The sequence below is a fragment of the Lolium perenne genome, chromosome 4 (genome assembly GCF_019359855.2).
Source record: "Lolium perenne isolate Kyuss_39 chromosome 4, Kyuss_2.0, whole genome shotgun sequence".
Classification (NCBI taxonomy): domain Eukaryota; kingdom Viridiplantae; phylum Streptophyta; class Magnoliopsida; order Poales; family Poaceae; genus Lolium; species Lolium perenne.
In genome coordinates, this window is record NC_067247.2 from 40176610 (window position 1) to 40204432 (window position 27823).

At 43.3% G+C, this 27823-nt stretch overlaps 1 protein-coding gene and 1 long non-coding RNA gene across 3 annotated transcripts; one reads left to right on the top strand and one right to left on the bottom strand.

Moving 5' to 3' along the window:
• Nucleotides 1–277: 277 nt before the first annotated feature.
• On the bottom strand, nt 278–3511 carry LOC127292249 (uncharacterized). 2 transcript variants are annotated; one of them, XM_051321607.2, is made up of 3 exons: nt 3154–3511; nt 2904–3003; nt 278–457 (listed from the first exon to the last, which is right to left on the bottom strand). In XM_051321607.2, the coding sequence occupies exons 1-2, from the start codon at nt 3426–3428 to the stop codon at nt 2925–2927; spliced, it is 354 nt and encodes a 117-aa protein (XP_051177567.1). In that variant the 5' UTR covers nt 3429–3511; the 3' UTR covers nt 278–457; nt 2904–2924. The 2 variants fall into 2 exon arrangements, with proteins under 2 accessions (XP_051177567.1, XP_051177565.1); XM_051321605.2 differs by lacking the exon at nt 278–457 and adding an exon at nt 617–1076 and having other exon boundaries at nt 3154–3509.
• Nucleotides 3512–22960: 19449 nt separating this feature from the next.
• LOC127348319 (uncharacterized) lies at nt 22961–23701 on the top strand. Its single transcript, XR_011744319.1, has 3 exons — nt 22961–23272; nt 23361–23457; nt 23623–23701. It is a non-coding gene; the product is annotated as an uncharacterized lncRNA (long non-coding RNA).
• The last annotated feature ends 4122 nt before the right edge of the window (nt 23702–27823 follow it).

Consider the following 27823-nt stretch of genomic DNA (forward strand, 5'->3'; position numbering starts at 1 on the left):
AACTGGGCCTTAGCATTGTCTCTAGTTTAATGCATCATCAGGAACTAGATGGACCTGGCTCGTCTTGCCACACCGTTCTTGCTACCATTGTTTATACTCTCAAATTTCAAGACATTCTAAATTTCATACCGTAGTTTAATTACTTCCCGATTTCAAGACCTGTGAATTTGACTGATACAACAACCTTATTCAGAGGTCATGCCCTGCTCTAAGGCATGACAAAAGATAACTAACACTTCATGACTTTGCTAAACTTATATGGAAAAGAAATTGTGACTTATCAATAAAGAGATTCCATTAAAATAAAAACTCAAGGTAATAGTAGAAACAACCAAGGATCTTGAGACAATTTCATTCATGGAACGGCCATGTCGAAAAGCACCACTCACCTAAAGCTCTTTGTAAACTTCAAACAGTTCTTTCCAAAAGATTGTCCGGTCATTTTTTTCTAGCAAGTCTACAGACAAAAAAAATACTAATCAATAACATTGTTTTAGAGCTTCTGAGCTAATATTGATTCCTTGCAGTACATACATGAACTAAACTACATGTTGTTATTTGAAAAAAGTCTAGATGCATGAATCAAGTTTAGTGTGCTTGCTGAGAGCTTTCACACTGCAAAACAAGGATGACCATACCCATCAAACATATATCACATAGGACCAAGTTTCGTCATATGCCTTAGGGATAATAGACAGAATCCCTAGGAATCAAGTACTTGTAGAAACAGAGACATCATTAGGCGGCGACTGTAATAGTTTAATTAGCTGTTACTTGTTTTCTCATGCCTGGACATGATACTCTGTTTCGTTATCCTTGGGTAATGAAATCCGGCCAATATATGGTCGTTTGGAAAAAAAAAAGACATCAGGTTAATAGAGAGCATCCCCAGGAATCAAGTACTTGTACGCACAAATGACAAAACAGATAATAGATACGTAGTATAAACGGCACACTATCAACAATAATAGGCCTCCTCTATGTCTTCATTTACCCTCAATCCGTCACACGAAACTATCCCGTACTTAGTGAAAACCTAATCCCATCAGTAGTTACTCCGAACCTCTGTGCAAAAGCTGTAAAGAAACAAGGGGCTGTTAAAAAACAATTGGACAGCTATATGGCATCGAAACCACGATGATCTAGACACACGATGTAACTATAATATTAAGCCAAACATATCTCCAGCAGTCAGCACTACTGGAATTTTTTCTATTCTTTACAACAACAACATCAAAGCCTTTTTCCCAAGCAAGTTGGGGTAGGCTAGGTATGAAACCCAACAGAAAAGAGAACCAAAACAAGGAGAAATAAAGAAAAAGAAAAAAGAAAAAAGAAAAAAGAAGAAAGAAGGAAAAAAAGGGAAAAAGGAAAGAGAAAAGAAGCGAGTGACTAAGGTTCCGGCACATGGATCGCTGATCTCCATGCACCGACAATAGACATTGTACTACCATAATCTGAACACAAGTACAAGATGTGAGTAGCTTAATGCATTATTGCAAAATGAAGCAAACATTATTACAAAGTAATACATGACCAGAACTTTGAAAGTGGTTCAGCTAAATACATGGGACGACATTGACGTTTAAAATCATACATATGCAGAATGAAGTGATCAACTCGGAGAGAAACCCATGCAGAATGCCTGAACTAACGTGTACAACCAAAGATAGCAGTAAAGAATCTTTCCTTTTACATAATATAAATCAGGCACCATATAAAATTGGAAATGGTTAAGGTTCAGCTTAAGTTCTAAGTATGCATACATGACTTAACAACAATTTGTTATCACCAGAGATAACCAGAGATAAATTTGAGGGGTACTAACTTGTCATGTTACTACATAGTTCTTTAACTTTCATGAAAAGTTATTCTGACTCTGTTAATTATTCTTCTTCCTATTCCAGTGTTCTGTGGGGCATTTTGTATGCTCGGTTTGCCCTCCCAAGCTCTGCCGAAACTACCTTCAAGCGCTGTTTAGGGATGGAACATCTCATGGAATCCGTCATTGTTCCTTGCTCTAACTCCAAGTACGGATGCACCCAGAAGATTAACTACTACCAGAAAGAAGAACACGAGAAGGTGTGCCCGAATGTCCAATACTACACTTAACAACAATTTGTTATGGGCAGGGACAAAAACAGATATGCTCAAAGAAGAAAACCAAAAAAAAATGTGTTATCAGGATATGCTTCGAAATTGACATTCGACAGTGAGATTACTACTAAGTTGGTAATTATTAGCCCTTCTTCAACATGAAAATATAGGAAAGATGAGATAACAGATATAAACAATAGTTTCCAGCCATAAACAAGTGACCGATAAAAATGCGGTAGTAGTAAAATTGTTCAGCAAAACTTTTTTTAAAACAAAATGGCGCACTTTGTTCATTATCTAGAAGCGACAGATCATTCAGTACCATCCCAAACCATTGCACTATTCAACTGGAAACAATCAGCAAGGATCACAGAATACAGGCCCCATACTTAAGGTCATGTTACTCTTAACTTGTGAAGTCAGTCATGTTTTAGATAGACCATGATTTGACTACATAGATGGGGTATGCATATCCTAGCAACAGTGTCTTGTGCAAAACTGAGGCTACTCATTCAGCCATGCCTTGTAACCTGTAGCTGAGAAGTCCTAGACGTCCTCACTGTCCACAAAACAATTTGTGATCACACACAAAGACACACCCATATGATCATCCCGAACGATCGAGCACAGATCGATACAGTTGCAGAACACGATGATCAGCCCAGAGAGCCGGATAGGCATCTACCACACCTTTTTAGAGAATGAATTTAACCAGACATGCAAATCACTGTGGTTACACAAGCAATGCGCTCGACAAATACATGGAATCAATCAGACTGGGGTGGATCGGAAATGGAGATGCTCACCTGTCTGTAAGTAACCCCGTCCTAATGTCTGGTCAAGCGTCGGATCTCCCGTGTAGAGCGGAGACGCGTTCCTCTCCACTCCGCCTTTTGCGCGTTGGCCCTGCGAGGAGGGCATCAATGAGTGCGGGAGAAGATTCCGAATCAAACCCTGTCGAAACCCAGGAAATCGAACCTCCAGCAGAAACCCTAAAGCCCGGATCAAGCAGTCAAAGCACTCGCGCGTACCCGAACCGAATCGAGCCCTACCTACCTTTGACGGTCGTGTCGAGTCGCCTTGGACGTAGTAGCGGGGGACAGGAGGTACTTGGTGAAGCCGACGCCCCTGGAGTAGCAGAGGTAGGCGGCGCCCCCCACGAGCCCAAGCGCCCCGCATGCGACGGCGAGCGCGCGGAAGGCGCCGTGCGTCGCGTAGTGGCCCGCAGTGGCGCCGGCGGCGGCCACCTCCACCTTGAGCGCGGCGACCGTCACGTTGCGGGCGACGGCGGAGACCCGGCCGGACGCCCGAATGATCATCTGCGCCGCCATCGTCGCAGACGCAGACGCAGACGCTCGCGTGGAGGGAGAAAGGTGGGCGGAAGCGAAGGCGGAGGACGGTGCGCCGGCTGGTGATAAATGCGGCTCGCTCGATCTTCGGCTACGGACGCTGACTGCTGGGCCCCAGCAGTATCTTGGCCGCACCGGGCAGTGTCGTCCTATTCGCTGGGCTGGTTGTTCTACCCGCACACTCCCCTCTGTGACTGCTTATAGGTCCCACACTGATTGGACCCACTGGTCATAGCCTCGTTCTCACTCAGGCAGCTGTTTCTCTCTGTTGTTGTTTTGAGGCTGCCAGCTGTAGATAGAAGCGGAACTGGGGATTTCGTTCGTTAATTACACAACGGGAATTGGAGTTTTTTTTAAAGGAAATCGGCGATAATCATAACAAATCATTACAAAAAGTTTTCCGAATGCACTCTGGCATAAATAAAGTTTCTAAAAGCAGAAGAAATAAACTGCTCAGTCAAGCGAGCAAGAATGTGAGCCGATTCACGAACATGATGGATCGAAAGCGAAGAAAATCTAGTCTGAAGAAGCTTGATGCTCCGATCCAATTTTGGTGACTGCCACCGTTGGACCAGCGAAAGGTAGTTCGACACTACCACGATCTTGTCAAAACCTTCATCACCGGCAAGGGAAACCGCGCGACATAGAGCCAACTCCTTAGCTAGTTCTGGAATCGTGACCTCCCCGTGAAGCTCGCTGCTCGTAGTCAATCAAACACCTTTGTGGACCCGGATCAAATCCCCGATACTCAGGCCGCCAACCGTAGAATTTGGCCATCGTATATGTTCACTTTGGGTCAACCTTTCCTGCAAAAAGAATAAAAGAAACAAAAACATAACAACAAGTGGGATCTCGCAGCGCCGTCCTCACAGGACACCGGCCGCTCGCACCAGCAACAACTCTGCTAATGGTCCTTCGTCGTGGCGTCGTCGGAGAGTCCCATGGTGGCGTCGCCGAAGAAGCGGCCGTGTGGTCGCTGGTGCAGCAGCCCTCCTCCCGACGCGCATCCGTCCTCAGCGCTCTGCCTCCCCCAGTCTATGCACGCAGGCGTTGCTCCTCCGTCGGCCACGGCCGTCACCATAGAACCCGATGCGGCATTGCTGATGCATCACCAGCATGATGGTGCTTGCAGCAACGCCGATGGTATAAGGTAGCAGCACCGATGTGGCATGGTAGCAACTCCGGTGGCCGCCGACAACAACACTACCATCTCCATTTTATTTCATATGCATTCCATTGTGGCGGAGCTGGCATGTAACCATTGCGTTCACATGAGCCCAATAAAATTTGATTAGTCTCTTTATAATCACTACATATTTACTGCTTATTCATACTTTGAACCTAGTATTACAAAGCAACGAACCCAATCAAAAGATGGTCTAGCTTTGCTTCTGTGTATATATATATATATATATATATATATCATTTTGTTCGATATTGCGGGAGCAAAAGTTTCAATTTCTCACGATGCCCTACACAATAAAACTATGCTTTCCGAAAGATCCCTCTCATCATTTTTCATGACCAAGGAAAAAAGCTATATATGCTTATTTTCAATCACCATGACTCCAATTAATACATAGAGTGTCTTGAGATAATGTTTGTTGTTCTCTACTATAAATATTTGTCTATAACTCAGTCGCTTACGCTACCTAGAGTTAGACATTACTACAAGAAATTATGGATTCCTATCTGTAAGGGTACATTGCCCCTATGTGTGGTTTTGGTAATTAATGACAACCCCTATGGACTAATGTTTTCATTGAGTTTATATGAAGGAATATTCCATAGGTACTACTTGCTCTCCATGTGTTGGATTCAAGTATGGTTGCCATGAAGATAAAGGTATATCTTGTGTATTGGCATCAAGATCATCGATTTAAAGATACATATGTGATATGATCAAGAAGATGAAATGAAGATGGAGTTCTTATGTGGAACTCAATATTAGCCATGCTCTATCTTATGTGAGTATGAGAAGATACAAGGTTGAGTTGGGCAAGTTCAAGATGAGCATCTCAAGTGGATCACATGCTTGAAGCTTGCCGTCCATTTGGTGATAATGGACAATGATCAAGTTGTGGCATTCCGGCTTGAGTGAAGCTTGAAGAGTTATCATCAAGATCAAGCGGGATGCGCAAGGCAAAGGTATGACCTTGCTAGGTTTTCCTTTTACCGGTCTCAAGGTGGATGTTGGGAGACCGGATTATAGGATAGATAGCCGCACTATCAAGAGGGGCTTTCGGTTGGGTAACTTGATCACATCGTCTTAGGGAGCTCAATCCTTGCATGCGTTGCATATTCTTATTGCTTCTTGGTATTTCTCGGTGTGAGGTTCTTGAGCTTGTTGCTAGCTTTACAACAAGCTCAAGTTCATCGAAAACGGAGTTCACATGCATCTTCTATTGCGTTTTCGATGTTGGGTGATTTTACCGGTTATTCATGATATAAGGTTCTACCTTTTATATTCATGATAAAATCCCCTCCTACAGATTCTTGGGTTTTCACTTTCTATTAGATAGCATTCATCGTTATCTTTCCAACAAAATTGGTTTCATGCGAATCGGAGTTCGGGAGCAATAGTTATTAAAGAAAAAGGAAAGAGGAGAAAAGTATAAAAAGAAAAAGAGAAAAAGGGGAGGGTGCCGGCCGGCCGACCGGCCCAGCAACCGGCCCACCCGGTCCGCGACCGGGTCCGGCGCTGGTGCCATCCGGGCCGCCTCCAGGGGTCTTTGGCCCACGTCCGGCGGCTGGCCCGGTCCGTGACCGGCCTGCCCGGCGCTGCCCCCGGCCGGACCGGCCTCCCCACCGGCTGGGCTTCACTTCGCCGCGCGCGGCCCACCGGGCGCTGCTCTGCTGGGCTGCCTTCCCCCGCGCGGCCCACACCATGGCCGGCGCCCCCTGCTCCCCCGCGCGGCCCACACCTATCTGCCGCACAAGCACGCGCGGCCCACGCGCGTTGGGAGCAGCCAGCTTGCCCGGCTGGGCTTTTCCCCTCCACGCGGCCCACCCGCCCCATCTGGCCTGGGAGCCGGTCCGACCGGGCTGCTGACCGGCCTGGCCGGCTGCTGCTCCGGTCGGCCGGCCTGGTGACCGGCTGGGCCGTTTTTCTTGCCCGTTTTTCTGCGATTTTAAGTGTGTTTTTTCCCCAACGGGTATATTTGCTCCCTAGCTATAAATAGCCCTTTCTTCCACCTTGAGCAAGTTAGTTCTTCCTATTCTCTCTCCTCCATTGCTACTATTTGAAGAACTTGCTCTCCCCCTTGATTCCTCCAATCATTCTTGCTCATATTTGAGGATTTGAGAGAGGAGATCTAGATCTACACTTCCACCGATCGATTTCTTCTCTAAGTGAGGGAAACTCTTGGGATCTAGATCTTGGATTCTTTGGTTGACTTTCTCCCTTGTTCTTCCTCTCCAATCTCATCCTAGCATTCGTTGCTTTGGTGGGATTTGAGTGTGAAGGACTTGAACACCTCCGGTGTTCTTGCTTTGCATCATTGCATAGTGTTGAGCTCTCCACCACGATTTGTTCGAGTGAGAGACCGTGAGCTTGTTACTCTTGGAGGGTGACCTCCTAGTTGGCTTGGTTGGTGTCCCGGTGATCTCTTCGTGGAAGATTGTGAAGGGGCCCGGGCTTCTCCTTCGTGGAGCTTGTGAAGTGGTTGTGGAGCTTGCCATCTCCGGAGCGGAGGAAAAGCTAACCATAAGGAAAGGGCCATAATCCTTCGTGGGTGTGGTTCGGAGAATAGGGTGAGCCTTCGTGGCGCGGGGAATCCTTCGTGGGACCTCCACTCCTCCAAACGTGACGTACCTTGTTGCAAAGCAAGGGAACACGGGAATACATCCTCGTCTCCGCGTGCCTCGGTTATTTCTATACCCGAGCTCTCTTTCCTTGTGATAGCCATCGTGCTTGAAGTACATATATCTTGCTATCACTTGTGCTACATATATCTTGTGCCTATCTTGCTTAGCTCTAGTTGCTATTGTTACACTTAGTTGAGCTTAGCATATTTAGGGTTTGTGCTTGTAAACTAAACGATAGTTTAATTCCGCATTCTTACAAGACAAATCCGCAAGAGTTTGTAATTGCCTATTCACCCCCCCCCCCTCTAGGCGACATCTCGATCTTTCAATTGGTATCAGAGCAAGGTCTCTCCTTGTTTAAGGCTTCACCGCCTTGAGAGTAAAGATGTCGGCTAGTATAGTGCACAATGACACAATTGTCTTTAATGGCACAAATTATCTTTTGTGGAGAAATTGCTTGCTTTGTAAGCTTCGGACCTTGTGTCCACATATAGAGCAATTTCTAGATGTCGGTTTTTCTCCTCCGATGGATTCTCAAAATCTATCTTTAGAGGATGAGAAAAACTTACATCTTGAAGCTCAAGTATCTAATGAGCTTTTATTCTCTTTGAGACCCGATTTTCGTAGGTTCTTGATATATATAAAGCGAAAATCGTCTCATGAGATGTGGATCAAGCTTAAGGAAATGTTTGGTGGATCCACTTCTCCATTGGTCGGTGGTGACTCCGAGGAGCTCTCTTCTCCTTCACATCATGAAGAGCTCCAAGTTGCTTCCACCTCCGGTCGTGATGAGTTATCATCTTCCTCCACTTCACCAACGTGTAGCAAGACACGAGGTAATGATATGGTGAGTGGTGAGGAAAATTGCAATGTTGATATTGTGCTCAATAGTGATGATTCTTCATCTCTATCCCATTGTAATGCTTCCTCTTTGGACTTAAACACATCTAGCATTGAAAATAACCTACATGCTTGTGTTGATGGTCCTTGCATATCATGTGTAAATTGCTTACATAGATCTCATGAAGATATGCTTACCTTGTCTTGCTTCCATAATCAAAATGCTTACATTTCCTCTAGTTGTTTGTTGACTAACAATGTAGAGGAAACCAAACACTCTATGGATCAAGACATGTTTTCAAATGAGGATTCAAGAATATCTTCATCTTCGTCCTCCGGTATGCACATGTGCCTTATGGCAAATGGACCAAAGGTATCTCCTACTTTGACTCCTAACACATCCTCTAATGATGAGAGTGATGATGATGATAATGATGAAGAACATAATATCTTGGTGCATGATATGGCAATGGTATATGCTTCTCTTCGTGGTAATAAAGAAGCTCGTGCTTATCTCGAACACTCTATGGATACCTTGAATAAATATAGAGAAACCATAGTGGAGTTGGAGTCCCATATTGAAAATGGGGAAATGAGATTCACTCTCCTCAAGCATGAGCTAAAAGATGAGAAGCATGCTAATTTCATGCTTACACAAAAAATTGAATCCTATATGCATGAAAATGAGAAAACTATTGTTGATGCTTGTGCTACTAACTCTAATTCTTGTGAAGCATCGACCTTAAAGGAGAATGTTGAGCTAAGGGCTCAACTTGAGTTGTAACTAGCAATTATAGGGAATTGGAAGAAAGTCATAAAAAGCTCTCAAGCTCTCATGATGATCTTCTAATTTCCTATGATGGGCTAAAGTTAGCTCATGAGGCAAGTATCACTAAGGTAACATCTTGTGAGCCTCATATGGATGTTAGCACAATCTCTACTACAAATGTTATATTGCCATGTGCTAGTCCTTGTAATCCATCTAGTCAAACTAGTGATACACCTTGTGTTGGATTACTCACTTTGCCTTGTTGCTCTAACAATGAAGCTTCTACTTCCTCTAGTACTTGTATTTCTACTAACCATGTAGAGGAAATAAAAGAGCTCGAGGCTCAAGTCCTTTCTTTGAAGAAAGACTTGGAAAAGCGTCATGAAGGGAAATCCGCACTTGACAAGATGCTAAGTGTGCAACAATCCCCCAATGACAAAAGTGGACTTGGATTCAACTCCAATAACAAGAACAAGTCCAAGAGCAAGAGCAACAAGAAGAAGGGCCAAGACAAAGTCAAGGATCCGGCCAAGTTGGTTTGCTTCAAGTGCAAGGTTGAAGGGCATCATGTTAGATCATGCCCATTGAAGAAGAAGAAGCACTTGAGTGAGAAACAACAAGGGAAACGGCCACAAGGTCAAGGTCAAGCTCATGCTCGACCTCAAGTTGAAGATAGGCCATCTCCCAAGAAGAATCAAGATATTGTTCCCCAAGAGAAGAAATCAATAAAGAAGAGAAAGGGGAACACTTGCTACTTATGCCGTGAGAAGGGGCACTTTGCTTCTTCTTGCTTAGGTGGTACCTTATCTAACCCTATAATTGTTAATGATGATTATTCTCTAGGGAAGGATAAGGATGGCAATGTGTTTGCCAAGTTTGTTGGAACTCAAAGTAGTTTCAAGAAAAGAACCATTTGGGTTGCCAAGCCTATTGTGACTAACCTCTTAGGACCCAACTTGGTTGGGGACCAACAAGCTCAAATTTGATCAATAGGTGTATATGGAGGGCATTGGAGTCTTGGCTACTTCATGAAGAATTAAGGGATCTTCATATATTATATTTTGACCAAGCCAAGTCGTATGGATCATCATCTATATCTTATATCCAATGTTCCTCCTTGCGGTAACTTATACTTCAACTCTTCATGTTTATTGTAAGTTACTTGCCCCTTTGCATGTTTGGTTTTGTACCAAATATGTGTATGTATGTGTTGTGTCTTACTTGCTTATCTTGTGTATTCAAGTATGTTTGTTTGACTCATCATATACTTATGTATTGTTTTGAGCCTAATGCATCTTGATGATATCTTATTTGGCTCTCTTTGAGTGATTAATGGAACATCCCATTTTGGGGGAGTGTTATGCTTTGTGCATTTCTCCTTCTATAAAATGTGTGTATATGGGTATCACCACTTAGTATTGATATTGCAAGATTATCTAGTCACTATGTGGTGTGTCATACTCATGAGAAATTCAAATTCTAATGTCCATTAATCATCTCTAGTTGAATTTTTGTTGCCTCTTGTTTTAGAAGAAATGACTTATCACATTATGGGGGAGTAATATGTTTTGTACATATCACAAGCCTAGAAAATGTGAACATATGAGGTTATGCCACTTAGAGTTGATGCTCTTAATTATCTTGTTCCTAGGTGGCATGTTTGCTCAAACAAGCTCCATCCTTATTAAAAATCTTTTATTACTCATCTTATGGGTTCTTGCTTGAGTAAGAAATTCTTGGTACGATTTTCCTCAAATACATATCTCTATATCTTATTTGGGAAACCGTTTGCTTCAAGTTATTCTAATCATTGCCGTGCGTGATTGTTTGACTAATTAAAGCTATCAAGAATCTTCATCCGTGCATAGTGCTTAATTCTATATACTTATTCTATGCCTTTTATTATGAAGTTAATCCTTACTATCCCTGTTATATACCACCGGAAGTTAATTCCAATATTCTCATTGTCTTTGACAATTGATAACCTTGTATGTGGTTGAATTTATGGATCATCTTCATCTTGGATTGCTTCCTATTTCCTTACTTTATTTCCAAGAAATCTTTGTTGCTCCCATGTGTCTTCCTTGTCCCTTTGAAAAACCTTTTGATAAATTCTCTTGATTCATATCAAGTGTTTGTTTTGAAAGACAAACCTTTTCCTTACGGTACATTGTGCCATTGTGAAAAGTGTAGAGGGTTTGGTTTATTTGTTTGAACCTTGCTCTTTTGGGGAGTTTGCTATCTCATTCCTTCTTACATATTCTATTTGCTTGAATGAGATATATCTTTGAGCATGTTTGCTTTATTTCATCCTTTATGCTCGATGGTTTCTTCTTAGTTCATTTGTTGAACTTTGTTGAACAAATCTTTTGTGATTTGCGTCTTTGATATAATTTGGACAACAAATTTGTTTGGTGACACCTTTATGCCTTATTCAATTCACTTGGTGTTTTGTCCAAAGTATATCTTTCTTGGATCTTTAAAAGTTTATGTGCATGCTCGTATGTAATTTGTTTATACTTGTAGCTTGCTTTCTTTCTTCGATCCATTATATAGGATATACTCCATCAAATCCTAAATGGCTAAGATGTGCATGAAATTCAAATTTCATCTAAATATGCACATATTTATATGGAGTGTGTCCTATATATTGTGGTTAGTCTAACCATGTTGGACCCAATAAGTTTGGGGACCAAGATGTACTTGAATGATGTTTTAGGTACATTGGAAATGCAATGGAAGCTTGTCTCATCTATAAGGAAGGTGTTGTCACCATATGAGAATTGAAGTCAAGCTAGGATGATCGATGAACTCTTATCTACTACATCAAGCCATTGCTATCTCGGTAACAAGTATCTTATTCATGCATTCTCATATAGCATTCAACCTCTTGTAGGTTGTATCTTGGCATGAAATTATTTATTTCAAAAATATTGCGGTTCTTGAAAACTCATTTTTAAAGTAAAACTTTTTATTGTACATTTGAGTAATTTGAGAAGATGCATATGTTGGGAATATATATACATCATGTTTATGATTCACCTACCCAAATATGCCCTCTAGCAATTTATTGCATATCAATTCCTCAAAGAGATCTTATGGGCAATATTGATGAAATTGCGAAATAAATCCATATTTATGATACTTGTTGCCTTTCTCAAAACACTCCAACTAGCTCTATTTCCCTTATTGTTAGTTGTGATGTTTTTGAGGTTTAACTTGGTTGAAGTTCATTCATATACCATAAGTGAAAATTGGAGCCATAGGCTATATATGCTTCTTAAGCAAACATCCGTTGGTATATTTTATGACTTCATCTTGGATATCTTGTCTTATCAATTTTGTTAACCTCTTGTGTGTGCATGTTTCTTTATGGATCACTTTGTCCACTTTAGAAACTCATATACATAAGAGCGTTAATCCATCATCTTGATATCCTTGTTCTTTGCCAACCATCTTTTACCCCTTTTGTTTTTAGTAGGTTGGTAAAGAAAATTTATGAGTGCTTGGTTTATTTATTTTCTTCATGCACTCATATCTCGTAATTGTTGGACTAAAGTTGTTCTTGATAAGCATACTCTCTTTATCTTAGTTGTGTTCTAAATGATATATAGGGAGTGAGGATTCCATGTTTGTGCATATTGTATTCAAATGCAAACATTATAAATTGTGCACGAACCTTGGGGAGCTTTCTTATTTTTAGAAGCACTATATCTCTCTTATCATGATATCTTTGTTTGTCCAATTGGATCTTTGATTGCTTGCTTTATTTGTTGAAGCTCACTTCACCTTGTTATCTTTATGCAATCTTTGATCCTCAATATAGTTTGACTTCCTTCAAGTATTCATCATTGGATATGTGCACTTGATTCCACTCAAATTATGAGAAGTGCACACTTTGGGGAGGAACTCACATTATATTGGCCTTCTAAATTTTTCACCCATTTTGACAATCGATGCCAATGGGGGAGAAGTTTAGAGGGTTTAAGGGAATGGTCTTATACTTAAGTTTGGTTTTAGCTTAAGTGTTTTGCCTCTCATGCATTCCATATTTATATGTTTTGCATGGTTGTATATATATAGTGGAAACTATCCCAAAGGTTAATCTTGACAATGTATGCAATGAATTCATGTTCATCACACGTGCATACATTGTGGGGGAGTTTTCTCTATATATATTGGTTCTACTCACATCTATTGCATTTGTTGTAGTTGTGAGAGTAGAGCCGGTTTTGATATGGGATAGTAGCTTTGTGTTACTTGACCATATCAAATACAACCTCTTGTATACAACTTATTCTCGGATAAGTTGCGTACTTGTCACTAATATTCATTATATAAACCCTCTTATTGTGGTTGTCATCAATTACCAAAATGGGGGAGATTGTAAGGGTACATTTGCCCCTATGTGTGGTTTTGGTAATTAATGACAACCCCTATGGACTAATGTTTTCATTGAGTTTATATGAAGGAATATTCCATAGGTACTACTTGCTCTCCATGTGTTGGATTCAAGTATGGTTGCCATGAAGATAAAGGTATATCTTGTGTATTGGCATCAAGATCATCGATTTAAAGATACATATGTGATATGATCAAGAAGATGAAATGAAGATGGAGTTCTTATGTGGAACTCAATATTAGCCATGCTCTATCTTATGTGAGTATGAGAAGATACAAGGTTGAGTTGGGCAAGTTCAAGATGAGCATCTCAAGTGGATCACATGCTTGAAGCTTGCCGTCCATTTGGTGATAATGGACAATGATCAAGTTGTGGCATTCCGGCTTGAGTTAAGCTTGAAGAGTTATCATCAAGATCAAGCGGGATGTGCAAGGCAAAGGTATGGCCTTGCTAGGTTTTCCTTTTACCGGTCTCAAGGTGGATGTTGGGAGACCGGATTATAGGATAGATAGCCGCACTATCAAGAGGGGCTTTCGGTTGGGTAACTTGATCACATCGTCTTAGGGAGCTCAATCCTTGCATGCATTGCATATTCTTATTGCTTCTTGGTATTTCTCGGTGTGAGGTTCTTGAGCTTGTTGCTAGCTTTACAACAAGCTCAAGTTCATCGAAAACGGAGTTCACATGCATCTTCTATTGCGTTTTCGATGTTGGGTGATTTTACCGGTTATTCATGATATAAGGTTCTACCTTTTATATTCATGATAAAATCCCCTCCTACAGATTCTTGGGTTTTCACTTTCTATTAGATAGCATTCATCGTTATCTTTCCAACAAAATTGGTTTCATGCGAATCGGAGTTCGGGAGCAATAGTTATTAAAGAAAAAGGAAAGAGGAGAAAAGTATAAAAAGAAAAAGAGAAAAAGGGGAGGGTGCCGGCCGGCCGACCGGCCCAGCAACCGGCCCACCCGGTCCGCGACCGGGTCCGGCGCTGGTGCCATCCAGGCCGCCTCCAGGGGTCTTTGGCCCACGTCCGGCGGCTGGCCCGGTCCGTGACCGGCCTGCCCGGCGCTGCCCCCGGCCGGACCGGCCTCCCGCCGGCTGGGCTTCACTTCGCCGCGCGCGCCCACGGCGCTGCTCCGCCTGGGCTGCCTTCCCCCGCGCGGCCCACACCATGGCCGGCGCCCCCTGCTCCCCCGCGCGGCCCACACCTATCTGCCGCACAAGCACGCGCGGCCCACGCGCGTTGGGAGCAGCCAGCTTGCCCGGCTGGGCTTTTCCCCTCCACGCGGCCCACCCGCCCCATCGGCACAGGAGCCGGTCCGACTGGCCGACTCTTGGCCGGCCTGGCCGGCTGCTGCTCCGGTCGGCCGCCCTGGTGACCGGCTGGGCCGTTTTTCTTGCCCGTTTTTCTGTGATTTTAAGTGTGTTTTTTCCCCAACGGGTATATTTGCTCCCTAGCTATAAATAGCCCTTTCTTCCACCTTGAGCAAGTTAGTTCTTCCTATTCTCTCTCCTCCATTGCTACTATTTGAAGAACTTGCTCTCCCCCTTGATTCCTCCAATCATTCTTGCTCATATTTGAGGATTTGAGAGAGGAGATCTAGATCTACACTTCCACCGATCGATTTCTTCTCTAAGTGAGGGAAACTCTTGGGATCTAGATCTTGGAGTCTTTGGCTGACTTTCCCCCTTGTTCTTCCTCTCCAATCTCATCCTAGCATTCGTTGCTTTGGTGGGATTTGAGTGTGAAGGACTTGAACACCTCCGGTGTTCTTGCTTTGCATCATTGCATAGTGTTGAGCTCTCCACCACGATTTGTTCGAGTGAGAGACCGTGAGCTTGTTACTCTTGGAGGGTGACCTCCTAGTTGGCTTGGTTGGTGTCCCGGTGATCTCTTCGTGGAAGATTGTGAAGGGGCCCGGGCTTCTCCTTCGTGGAGCTTGTGAAGTGGTTGTGGAGCTTGCCATCTCCGGAGCGGAGGAAAAGCTAACCATAAGGAAAGGGCCATAATCCTTCGTGGGTGTGGTTCGGAGAATAGGGTGAGCCTTCGTGGCGCGGGGAATCCTTCGTGGGACCTCCACTCCTCCAAACGTGACGTACCTTGTTGCAAAGCAAGGGAACACGGGAATACATCCTCGTCTCCGCGTGCCTCGGTTATTTCTATACCCGAGCTCTCTTTCCTTGTGATAGCCATCGTGCTTGAAGTACATATATCTTGCTATCACTTGTGCTACATATATCTTGTGCCTATCTTGCTTAGCTCTAGTTGCTATTGTTACACTTAGTTGAGCTTAGCATATTTAGGGTTTGTGCTTGTAAACTAAACGATAGTTTAATTCCGCATTCTTACAAGACAAATCCGCAAGAGTTTGTAATTGCCTATTCACCCCCCCCCCCCCCTCTAGGCGACATCTCGATCTTTCACTATCGTATATGAATGAATGCACAATTTTGTTTGTTCTTTCCTCTTGAATTTCAGCAGACCAGCAACTCTAGGTACTCATAAAAAAATACAGTATTTTATACTACTTTATTGTGACTTGCTCAGTTTGCAGCTAACCAAAATTTCTACATTTCCACAATTTATTTTGAAGCTTTTTACCTTTTTGGAGAAATGTATGTATGTAGTTTCCCTACTATCAAAAGTCAGATCACAAGAGGAGTCAATTGTTCAGATGTTAAAATAGAATTCTCAAATTAACGTGTTATTCTCTATTTATGTTTGTTCGAGTGCTGGGATTGGAGAAATGTGGAGAAATGAAAAAAAAATTGTTCGAGTGCGGGGATTGGATAAATGTGGAGAAATGAATTTTTTTTTGAGAGTACGCGACCGCGTACCTTAATTTTATAGAAGAGAGCACACCATTTACAAGAAGTTTTTGCCCTTGCACACAAAGGCAGAAACCTACACCACTCCACCCAAAACACCTAGGGCTACTCTCTCACCCCTGTCACTCCCTCTCCTTCTCCTACACTTACACTCCTCCACACTACAAACTCCTCGCTCACTTGTTGTGCCAAAAGAGCAGCCGTCTGCTGTAGCCTGACATTGTTAAACACGTGAGCATTTCTATGTTTCCATAGTTTCCAGCTTGTGAGGATGACGAAGGAGTCGAAACTTTTCCTCGCCTTGCTCCTAAACCGTGCCCTGGTGGTTCCCCACCAATCCTCCAAGGTGGATCCCTGCTGGGGCTCCTGCACCTGTATCTCCAGCCCTCGTAAACACCTAAACCACACTTCCCTGGCGAAAGGGCACTGCATGAGCAGGTGTTCGACAGTATCCTCCTCCTCTAAGCAGACGAAGAACGGCGAGGTTTGATCCTGGAGGCCATGGCGTGTTCGTCTATCGGCCGTCCACAACCGATGCTGGCAAAAATCTTACACTTTGCCGGGGGCCAAGGCGACCAAATCCACTCCGCAGCCGCAAAACGCTCCCTGCCCTGACACAGATAGTGGTATGTATCCTTGGCTGAATACTGTCCCGAGCTAGAACCCTTCCAGACAAAAAGATCCGGCACCGCGGCGTCTCTCGGAACCTTAATGATCTCGCCTTGCAACAACACACATTGTAAAATACATGCCAGGAAAGCTCACCCCGGAGATCCTCTGTGCATTGCCCAAGAGCGCCTCTTCTACCGTACGAGTATTCCGCTTCCTCTGCGGCACCAGCTCCCACACCTCCGGCACAATCTCTTGGGCTGTAAGACCATTGATCCACCGATCCGTCCAGAAGAGCACAGATTTCCCATCTCGGACTGTGATGCGTGTAAAACTCTGGAAGATCTGTAGGGATTCGTTGCATAGAAAACAAAAAATTTCCTACCGCGAACACGCAATCCAAGCCAAGATGCAATCTAGAAGACGGTAGCAATGAGGGGATGATCGAGACTCACCCTTGAAGAGTTCCAAAGCCTACAAGATGAGGCTCTTGTTGCTGCGGTAGACGTTCACTTGCCGCTTGCAAAAGCGCGTAGAAGATCTTGATCACGGTGCCACAATCGGGCAGCACCTCCGTACTCGGTCACACATTCGGTGTTGATGAAGTCGACGTCCACCTCCCCGTTCCAGCGGGCAGCGGAAGTAGTAGTCTCCTCTTGAATCCGGCAGCACGACGGCGTGGTGGCGGTGGTGGTGGAGAACTCCGGCGGAGCTTCGCTAAGCGTGCGGGAGCGTTGGAGGAGAGAGGGGGCGGCTAGGGTTTGGGAGGGGGTGGCCGGCCACTAAGGGGTGCAGCCAGGCTGTGGTCTTCGGGGTGGCCGGCCCCCTCCCCTTGGCCCTCATTATATAGGTGGAACACCCAAGAGTTGGTCTACAAGTCTTCGAATAAGACCCCAAACCAAAACCTTCCATAAATGCACCGGATCATTTTCAAACTTATAAAATGACTTCCTATATATGAATCTTATTCTCCGGACCATTCCGGAACTCCTCGTGATGTCCGGGATCTCATCCGGGACTTTGAACAAATCTTCGAACTCCATTCCATATTCAAGTTCTACCATTTCAACATCAAACCTTAAGTGTGTCACCCTACGGTTCGTGAACTATGCGGACATGGTTGAGTACTCTCTCCGACCAATAACCAATAGCGGGATCTGGAGATCCATAATGGCTCCCACATATTCAACGATGACTTTAGTGATCGAATGAACCATTCACATACGATACCAATTCCCTTTGTCACGCGATATTTTACTTGTCCGAGGTTTGATCATCGGTATCACTCTATACCTTGTTCAACCTCGTCTCCTGACAAGTACTCTTTACTCGTACCGTGGTATGTGGTCTCTTATGAACTTATTCATATGCTTGCAAGACATTAGACGACATTCCACCGAGAGGGCCCAGAGTATATCTATCCGTCATCGGGATGGACAAATCCCACTATTGATCCATATGCCTCAACTCATACTTTCCGGATACTTAATCCCACCTTTATAACCACCCATTTACGCAGTGGTGTTTGATGTAATCAAAGTACCTTTCCGGTATAAGTGATTTATATGATCTCATGGTCATAAGGACTAGGTAACTATGTATCGAAAGCTTATAGCAAATAACTTAATGACGTGATCTTATGCTACGCTTTAATTGGGTGTGTCCATTACATCATTCATATAATGATATAACCTTGTTATTAATAACATCCAATGTTCATGATTATGAAACTAATCATCCATTAATCAACAAGCTAGTTAAGAGGCATACTAGGGACTCTTTGTTGTTTACGTATCACACATGTATCAATGTTTCGGTTAATACAATATAGCATGGTATATAAAAATTTATCATAAACATAAAGATATATAATAATCACTTTTATTATTGCTTCTTGGGCATATCTCCAACAAGATCTGGTGTGCTTTGTCATCCTTCGGCATTGGGAGTCCTATCCATGGCCTATTACCATCCGTCCGATTGAGCCACTCCCAACGTGCCCTGAGGGCAACTCCCTGCAGCTGTAAGTTTTTGATCCCCAGCCCTCCGAACGCGTATGGCCAACAGATTTTCTCCCAAGAAACGAGACAGCATCCCCCTGAACCTTGTCCTTGCCTGCCCATAAGAATGCACGTAGCCATCCATTGAGCTCGTCTAGCAGCTAGGCCAGGGCCTCCGAGACTAGGAGGTGGTGCACTGGCCAAGAGGAGATGACATGCTTAACCAGGATCAACCTTCCTGCCCTCGGGATCAGGCCTCTCTGCCAGGATGGCATAACCGCCAGCGCTCGATCAAGCATGGGCTGCCACTGCGCCTTCGTAAGGGGCCTGAGCGCCAGTTGGAGGCCTAGGTATCGAATAGGAAACTCCTCAATTTTGCATCCCAACAGACTCCAAACTCGCCTAGTCTCCAGACGCGATCCTCTGATCATAGTCGCCGCCGTTTTCTCAAAGTTCACATGTAGCCCCGAAGCTTCTCCGAAAACCTGCAACAGCGCAGTCACCGCATGCAGATCCGGTATGTTCGGGCGGATAAACAAAACCACGTCATCTGCATTAGCCGACATGCGCTGAACCGCATTGATACCCGACATTGGCGAGAAGATCTGCTCCTCCACCACCTTTTGCATCATTGCCGAAAGTACTTGCATGGCTAGCACAGAGAACATCGGTGATATCAGATCACCCTGACGTAGCCCTCTGGCATGTGCAAAACTTCTTCCCGCCACTCCATTGACGATGATTTGGTGGAGGCGGAGTAGAAAAGAATTGCTATCCGTCTCAACCAAATGTTGCTAAAACCGAGGTGTCGGAGGACCTCAAAAAGGAAGCTCCAGGACAAAGAATCAAAGGCTCTCTTTATGTCAAGTTTTATCAGGACTCCTGGGATCTTTCTCGTGTTGATCCGTCGGGCCACCTGTCGTACCAGCACAAAGTTGTTGTGCAAGCTTCTGTGTGCTTTTAATGGAGCAGAGCACATAGTTTGGTGTTTCATGGGAGGACAAAATCAACAAGTTAGTGATTGGTTCAGATGTACAATGGAGTGTATAGAAGCAAATCATCAGCTATGTACATTGTCTGACATATTGCATATCTGCAGCAATGCGTGGGTTTCATCTAGTTTATCTCTACTATATTAAATGACTAGAGGTGGTGAGATGGTTGGTACGTTCATCACCCTCCCGCACCATGTCCTTTCACCACCGGAGCGATCCCGAAAAACAACACCAACGCAAAGAAAAACATGTTCAGGGGTAAACAGATCTAGGAACCGCTATGAGAACGAAAAGATCAGCGGTTTTGTTTCAACCCACGTGCGCACGACTCTATCCACGCTCACAGATTTCCTTCCCATTTGCCAGGATCCAAAATCATCTCCCCTTCCGCAGGCCTCAGGCGCCCCATGCTCCCATGGATAACGATGGAGGAAATTTGGGCGCTGCCACATCAGTGATTCAGTGTGGCCACCAATCCACCATCGAAGATCGGGGCTGCCTTTTGATCTCTGCCCCCGCACCGCCGAACGCATTTCTGACGGGCGATATCCACGCGCGGCCATTCCGAGAGGGAGCTGTGGGGAGCGACTCGAGCGAGGAGGGTCTGCACTTCCATCTCCCTCCATCGCCGGGCAGTCCCACAGCAAATTCCTCCTTCCCTCTCCTTAACTCGCAGCTGATCCCCTCCATGCTCTGTGTTGACGTCGATGCAGGCGAAACCCATGTTCAGGTATGAAGCCATGAAATTGTGATTGTGGCATTGAGTTTTTCTCTGCTCTAGATTGTACTTTTTTCTGCAAGGAGAGATGAACTCGTCTTTTACTCAACCTTCTCCTACTGCATAGTGCATACCTGTTACATGAATGACATTATCTCTGAAAAAATTAGATGTGCAATTTTACTTGTGATATTGGGCTAGCTAATAACTATAACGATGAATAGGAATAACAAATGTGGATGTTCCAATCTCAATAACAACCCCATTATCTAACTGAATCAAGCATCCGCCTCTCCACATTCAGCTGAACCTTTATCTTCTCCTTGCACTAGATAATCCAAAACTAGCAGATGCAAAAGTGGACATCACCCTTCTCCTATGTGGTACAGGTACGTAATGGATTCAAATCTCAATGATCCTATCCATGTTGCAACATTGTATGCTACCGAGCAGAGCATTCGCCTCCCTGAATCGGCCATGCGTGCCGAACCCAGCAGTAGCAGCAACTTGCAGACGCATCGATCAGGTCAGGAGCTGCAATGAAAAGAGATGATATCTACGATTTTGGGTACACCCGAGATCTCAAAACTTCTTTCCCTTTCTCGACAAATGCTACTGAATATCGATGGATCTAATTTGTTCTAACCGCCCATACTATCTTCTACGGGAGGCAATGTAACACCCCAACTTTTTCAACCTTGATTAATTGTCCTTACTGCAAAAATTAGGGGGAACAAAAACTTTTTCTAAAGATTAATTAGATGAACTGCCTTGATCTGTTTGTTGTGATGAATTGCCTTGATCTGTTGGTAGATGAATTGTCTTGTTTTGCTTGATGAGTTTTGTCTTGAGTTACCTCAAATAACAACACCCCTGGTGGTTAAACAAGCAACTCACCAAATAAAACACATGTGTGGCTTAGGAAGAATTGTTTTCCTTTTTACTACATCAAACCTCTCTCCTGATGACAACATGGGTGTGCCATCTTGATTTTCCTCCTTGTGGTACAACCTAGCTCAATCATCCTAAATTCAAAACTTGGGATCATCTTCCCCTAGCTACATCCCTCTCTTATACCCATTCATCCTTGTTGGTTTTGAGGCCATGTCGACCATCTGTGTTGACAGGATTAAAATGTCCAGACTGTGGCAATTGATCTCTAAGCACCCACAACTGTTTTTGTTGACCTAAATGCATGGATCTCATCTGTGCATCTCCCTCTACAATTTCCATGTCCTGCATGTCTCACTCTACCCCTGCCACTCTTATATCCAACTTGATCTTATACCCTATCTAGTGTTTCAGCACTAGATCACTTCTTCCTCTTTAACCTCTTGTTTTTATTTTAATCCAAGTTTATCTTCACAAAACCAAGAGTGGGAATGATGGATACATTTTGTAGCCATCATCTACCCTTGAGAACACTCCTCCCTAAATTAGTTTTTCCTCCTCAAAAACCCTATTGTTTTCCTTCTCTAGTTTTGATCACAAAACTACTTCTAGTTTTACTAAAACTTTTCAAGATATTTCTTCAAGGAAAACAAGGAACTGAAATGGGTGTTGTTTTCTCATCCCATTTCTAACAAGTACTGATTTCAGAAACATTACTTTCTATTTTGTGCTCTTTTTAACAAAAGGCTTGTTTATAGTACTTATACCATTTCTTGTTTTCCTCTTGCTTATTTTATAATTAAGAAAAACTCTACTTTACTTGAGAGAGTAAGTAGAATATTTTGAACTCCTATGATCCAACTAGTTTTCTCTCGACATCTTCAAAATTCCATTTCACTTGAGTTCATTCCCAATTGTCTCTAGACAATTGAGGTGTGTCCCATACCTTTCAATTAAACTCTTTTTCAAATGGCAACACTTGCACATCTTATATTTCATCATATCTATCTCACTCCTCTATTCTTTTCCATCATTGCCTTGACCTCATGAATTGATGATTTATGTCAATATATTCATCCTTGTGAGTATATGAATACTTCACTCACCATCTCTCTTAATCTTGCTCTATCATTGACTAAACCACCATCACCACCCATCTACCTTGGCATGCTCATGCATTGTTCCATGTGGTGAATCCCAATTCTTTCAATTTTGAATTCTAATGTAAACCTCTAATCATCAACTATACCTTGGGAACTATCTTCATCCTAAGTTGGTCTCAACCAAAGTGGTGGAGATTATTCTCATGGCACATGGCACATGTCACCTTCATACTCATTTTTATCTATATGTATCTACTCCTATTTTTATCATTATCAAAGTCACTCATTGATATTATCTTCTCAACATCATACCTTGTCTATACACATTGATGTTGTGCCTTTCTCTCACATTGCTCACTTGTGCTTGGCAAGAATGGAGCCGGCCATGACAATTTCGGCCAGCCATGTTTCTCCTCACTTTCTTCTCTTGCAAGCATTGCCTCCCAACTACTCCAATCAATAAATGGGCAGCCACCTTCCTTGACCAATGAAAAAGGAGGCAGCCACCCCTCTCCCTCTATAAATACCCCCTTGGCTGGCCACCACCTCCCCCTTTGCTCATTTTCTTCACTCTCCACTCCCTCACACTCTCCTCCTCTCCTCCACCACGAAATGCTGCTCCTCCTAGCAACCATGGCCGGCCATGGCCATGGAAACCTCTCCAAGATGCAACTCCCTCCTTCCTCAAGCTTCCCCTCACCATGAGAGCTTCCCTCTCCCTCTCTTCTCCCCTAACCCTAGATGAATCCAGCTCTATTTCTCCTTTCTCCTCTCACTAGATTGGATCTTGATGTAGGTGCATGTTGGTCCAAGCATGGAGAAGGTTGAGCTATCCTCAGATCTGAAGTTCTTGAGCAAAGTTCGTCCAAAACCTTGCAGTAATTTCTGTATCTTGCTGTTTCAGATTCTGGTACGAACTTGTAAAATCCGCCAAATCTTATGTGCAGATCCAAATCGAGTAATTCAAAGTTCCGCAGATAGGTATTGAAAAGATCTACAACTTGGCGTTGGTCGCATCCTCAAATTCGTTACGGATTTTGCATGGTAAATAAAGTTCTGCAAACATGCAGAATCACTGTTTGTTAGATTTCTCCCGTTTTACGAAACCTTTTTGAGCAAACTCAACTGTGGGTGAAAGCCCTCTTCAGTACCTTCATTTTGGCGTTGGTTTCACTTCGATTGACCTTCTGAAACTGAAATGGTTCACAGATCAAGATCTGGTCAGATCTGACTTTGTCGAATTAAACCTGGAGCTTGGAAATGAATTTTTGAATGAAACCAACTGGATAAGAACCACCTATTCAATACCTTTCAGCTGCAGCAGACCTCATATTTTTGTGATTTGTGTATGATTTTTGGTGAATTAAACTTGTTCTGTGTGTTCTGTAGACATGGCTGTTAGCTTTTAAATCACCAAAAATCCATTTTTGAACCTAATTGAGTGATTCCAATTTTGTAGGACTGCTGAATGTTTTCTTAATCATCTCAAACAAGTTTCAAACATTTATCTGTTGTGTAAATCCAGAGAGAAAGCAAATGGTACAGACATGCAGTAAACTTGTAAATCCATTTGTGAGAGTTTCAGAAACAATTTGAACCCAAATCCAATTGTGTATGCATCTCTGTTTAATTACCTTTCAAATGCAAGTGGCCTCATATTTTTAAGATTTTTCTACGATTTATGGCTTATAGATCTTCTTTTCTGTACAGTCAGATTCAAAGAAATTCTTAAAATAGTAGGATTAACCTTTTTGGGTGATTCCAATTGGGTTAGTCTTGTATTAATACTGGCCATCTAGGAAAAATATTTTTATTCTCTGTTCATACATATTTGTTGCTGTTAGTAATATTTATGTGTGACATGCATTGTTGAAGCAAAACTTTTCGGTTTATTTAAAACCCTTGACCAACTCTTTTTAGTAGAGATGGGCAACCTTTGTTTTATGCTTGCAAAACAAAACCTCTGCAATTTAACTTTAGCTCTTTTGTTTTGCTTAAGTTTTCAAATGGTGGGGCATATCATTTGCCCCCTATTCTTGTGTAGTGTTATGTAAGCTTTATAAAATAGGGAGAATGATTGCCCGCTTTTGCAAAAATGTTTCAAATTATAATGTGAATGTTTTTGATGCCAAACTAATGCACTTGTCATCTTTATGATGTTATCTACCAGGGGATATTTGGTTGATACCCTGGTGATAAACGAGAGAGGCAATTGCTAAGTTGTGATGCACTCATACCTTTACTAGGTAAATAAATGGGGTTTTCTAAAATAAAACTCTTAAAGTTGTTTTGTGGTATCTATAGGTCCTTAGTATGTTATACCTTGGCTGCATGATTAGTTGTTGATTGTTGAATGTTGTCTTGTTGTTGCAATGTGATTGATTGTGTTCCTTTTATATTTTCCGGCGATAGATGCGAACAATTCTGGAGAAGAAGAAGAAGTGGAATCGGACGAGGATTTTATTTATATATGTTGTTGGAATTCTTATATTGATGGAGTTGAAGAAGTACAGGGACAAATAAGCCAAGGCAAGCCATCTTTTGATCTCTTGCTATTTATCCTTCTTGTTGTGCTCATTGCTCCACTATATACTTGGTTCCTTGTATCATGTGTGATTTTTGGTCCTCTACTCTATGCATACTTATTCCCAAAGTATGTTGAACCCCTTGTTGATGCTTTGTATACTTGCTCCCAAGTATGTGAACCACCTTGTTGATGTTATGCATGCTTACCCTAAGCATGTATGCCCCCTGACCATATCCATGTTGTCATCTTCTTAGTGGTATGATGATTAACATCATGACCCGTGTTTGAATCATCTTAATTATGTTGTCCCTATACATGCTTATCCTAAAGTATGTATGATCCCCTTAACACCTCAATTATCATCCCCTTAGTGGTATGATGGCTAGCATCATGACATTGTGACTCTTAGTTCCTTCATAAAACTATAGGTTGGGAACCCCCTTGGAAAAATACCTTGTTGAAAAGAATTTTTGAAAACCTTGGGTGAGTTGGACTTACCCAAGTGTGTGTTTATGAAAGGAAAGGTTCTTGGCAAAGATGGTTGGAAAGAAAATATTGTTTTCGAAAACTTTGGCGCCTAAGTATTCACCCGTGACAATTAACCCGCGCAACCACATTACCCTGGAGTGGGACGGGGCTTAGCTCGTAGTTTGTTCTTCTTAACATGGGACACCGCACAACTATATAAGGGTAAGGTTACCCCTGAATCCGGATTGTCGTTGGTGGAGACAATAGTATAACGGGAGGCCTTCGGGGCTGACCCGTCCGGAAGACACTATGGGTCTCCTGGCTTGGCGGTGGAGCCACGCTCAAAGTGAGGTGAGCTGCCACGGTGCCGGGGAGGTACATACTCCATAGGGTAGGATCCCGTGCTAAGTCGAATAGGCGAAAGGCTATGTCCGAGTTTTTGTCATGGCATAGTTGATATGCGGGGATGATGCCCACATGATAAACTCGCGGATCTTGTGGGGAAAGTGTGCAAACTCTGCAGAGTCAAATCTATTCGAATAGCCGTGTCCGCGGTCATGGACGGTTGGAATGGCTGTTGCTTAGCCTGATGAGTTTTGGTTTACAAAAATTGTTTGGCAAATGAAAGGAAAGAACTTGTTTTGAAGTACCGGAAGGGTACGGGAAAGGATGTGTCGACCATATGGAGATGGTCGGGAAGGATAAATAAAATTGGGTTACCTCATCCTAGTGTTTTATGTTGTGGAACTCTTTTGAAGTATCTTCTTCAACAAAGATATAGAGATGTCATAGAACCCTCTTAGTGTCCCCTTCAACTGTGATGTTGGGATGCTATATCCACAAGAGAAACTACTTCTCTTCTTCATGCTATATCCACAAGAGAAACTACTTCTCTTCTTTATGCTATATCCACAAGAGAAACTACTTCTCTTCTTCATGCTATATCCACAAGAGAAACTACTTCTCTTCTTCATGCTACATCCACAAGAGAAACTACTTCTCTTCTACATGCTATTTCCACAAGAGAAATTAGCTCTTCCCTCTTGTCATCTAGATTAGCACTTGTTATCTTGCACTCTTGCAAAGTACCTTCTTGATGGTTTGCGAGTACAATTCCAAATGTACTCACGGCTTTGTCCCTGGCTATTTACTTGGCCAGACTTGGAGGATTTCAACGGATGAAGAAGGAGATGGATGACGTCTATGCGAGCTAGGAACGTTCTCCCAGTCAGTTGCCTGTAGGGTTAAGGCAGATGACTTGGGCTCTGCGCTGCTTGAAGTGATTCCGCGTCTCTGATGATTAGATTAGGCCCTTCAAGGCTATTATTTAAAGATTGGTCATGTGACCTCATTGTAATTTTCTTATTCCGTTTTGTAATGGATGATGTAATTTGATATCAGTTCGGTTATGTGTTCACGGCGCACTGATCATGGGATCGTGAACTGCATACATAACAGGGTATTTCGGACAGTTAGTCCGGGGCCCCCACAGGCAACTTAACTTCCTCCATTTTGTTTGTTGGATTCCATTCACTCTTCATGGATCTTATTTACTAATTTAGTATCCTATATTTCGAAAAATTACTTTGCAAAATCGAATAGATTTCCTTTGACTGTATCTCGCAAACGGATATGTCCTGTATCTTGGAATATTTGCAAATTGTTTCAGTTTTACTGATTGGGTTCTTATGCACCAGTTTTTTCAGGTTAGATATCTTCCACCTGTTAACCCAGCGTCACCAAGACATTTGTGTTCCATTATATTTTACGAAGATTTGAATACTGCCTTGGTTACTTTTAGAAAGCTATGTTTATTGGTAACTAGCTGCAGGGTTGAAAAAGACCCTAGGGGCGTGGCGGCGGCGGGGGCCCTTCCTCGTCGACGCTTGGTGGACAGAGGCCGGATCCCCTTCCTCGACGCATGGCGGGCGCGCGGATGGGTTGGGCGGCGGCGGCCTGCGCTGCGCCCCCTTCTCCCATCGGCTCTCCCTCGGCCGGCGCGGTTGGGATGGGCGGCGGCGGCCAGCGCTTGAAAGGACACGGATGTCGCCTAGAGGGGGGGGGTGAATAGGCGATTTAAAACTTTTACGAGATGGGCTTAACAAATGCGGAATAAAACTAGCGTTTACTTTGTCAAGCCCAAAGCCTATATACTATGGTTCACCTATGTGCACCAACAACTTATTCTAAGCAAGAGTTCACCTATGTGCACCAACAACTTATGCTAAGCAATACAAGCAAGTATGTGATAGCAAGATATATATAACTTCAAGCACGATGGCTATCACAAGGTAAAGTGCATAAGTAAAGAGCTCGGGTATAGAGATAACCGAGGCACGCGGGAGACGATGATTTATCCCGGAGTTCACACTCTTGCGAGTGCTAATCTCCGGTGGAGAGGTGCGGTTGCTTAGT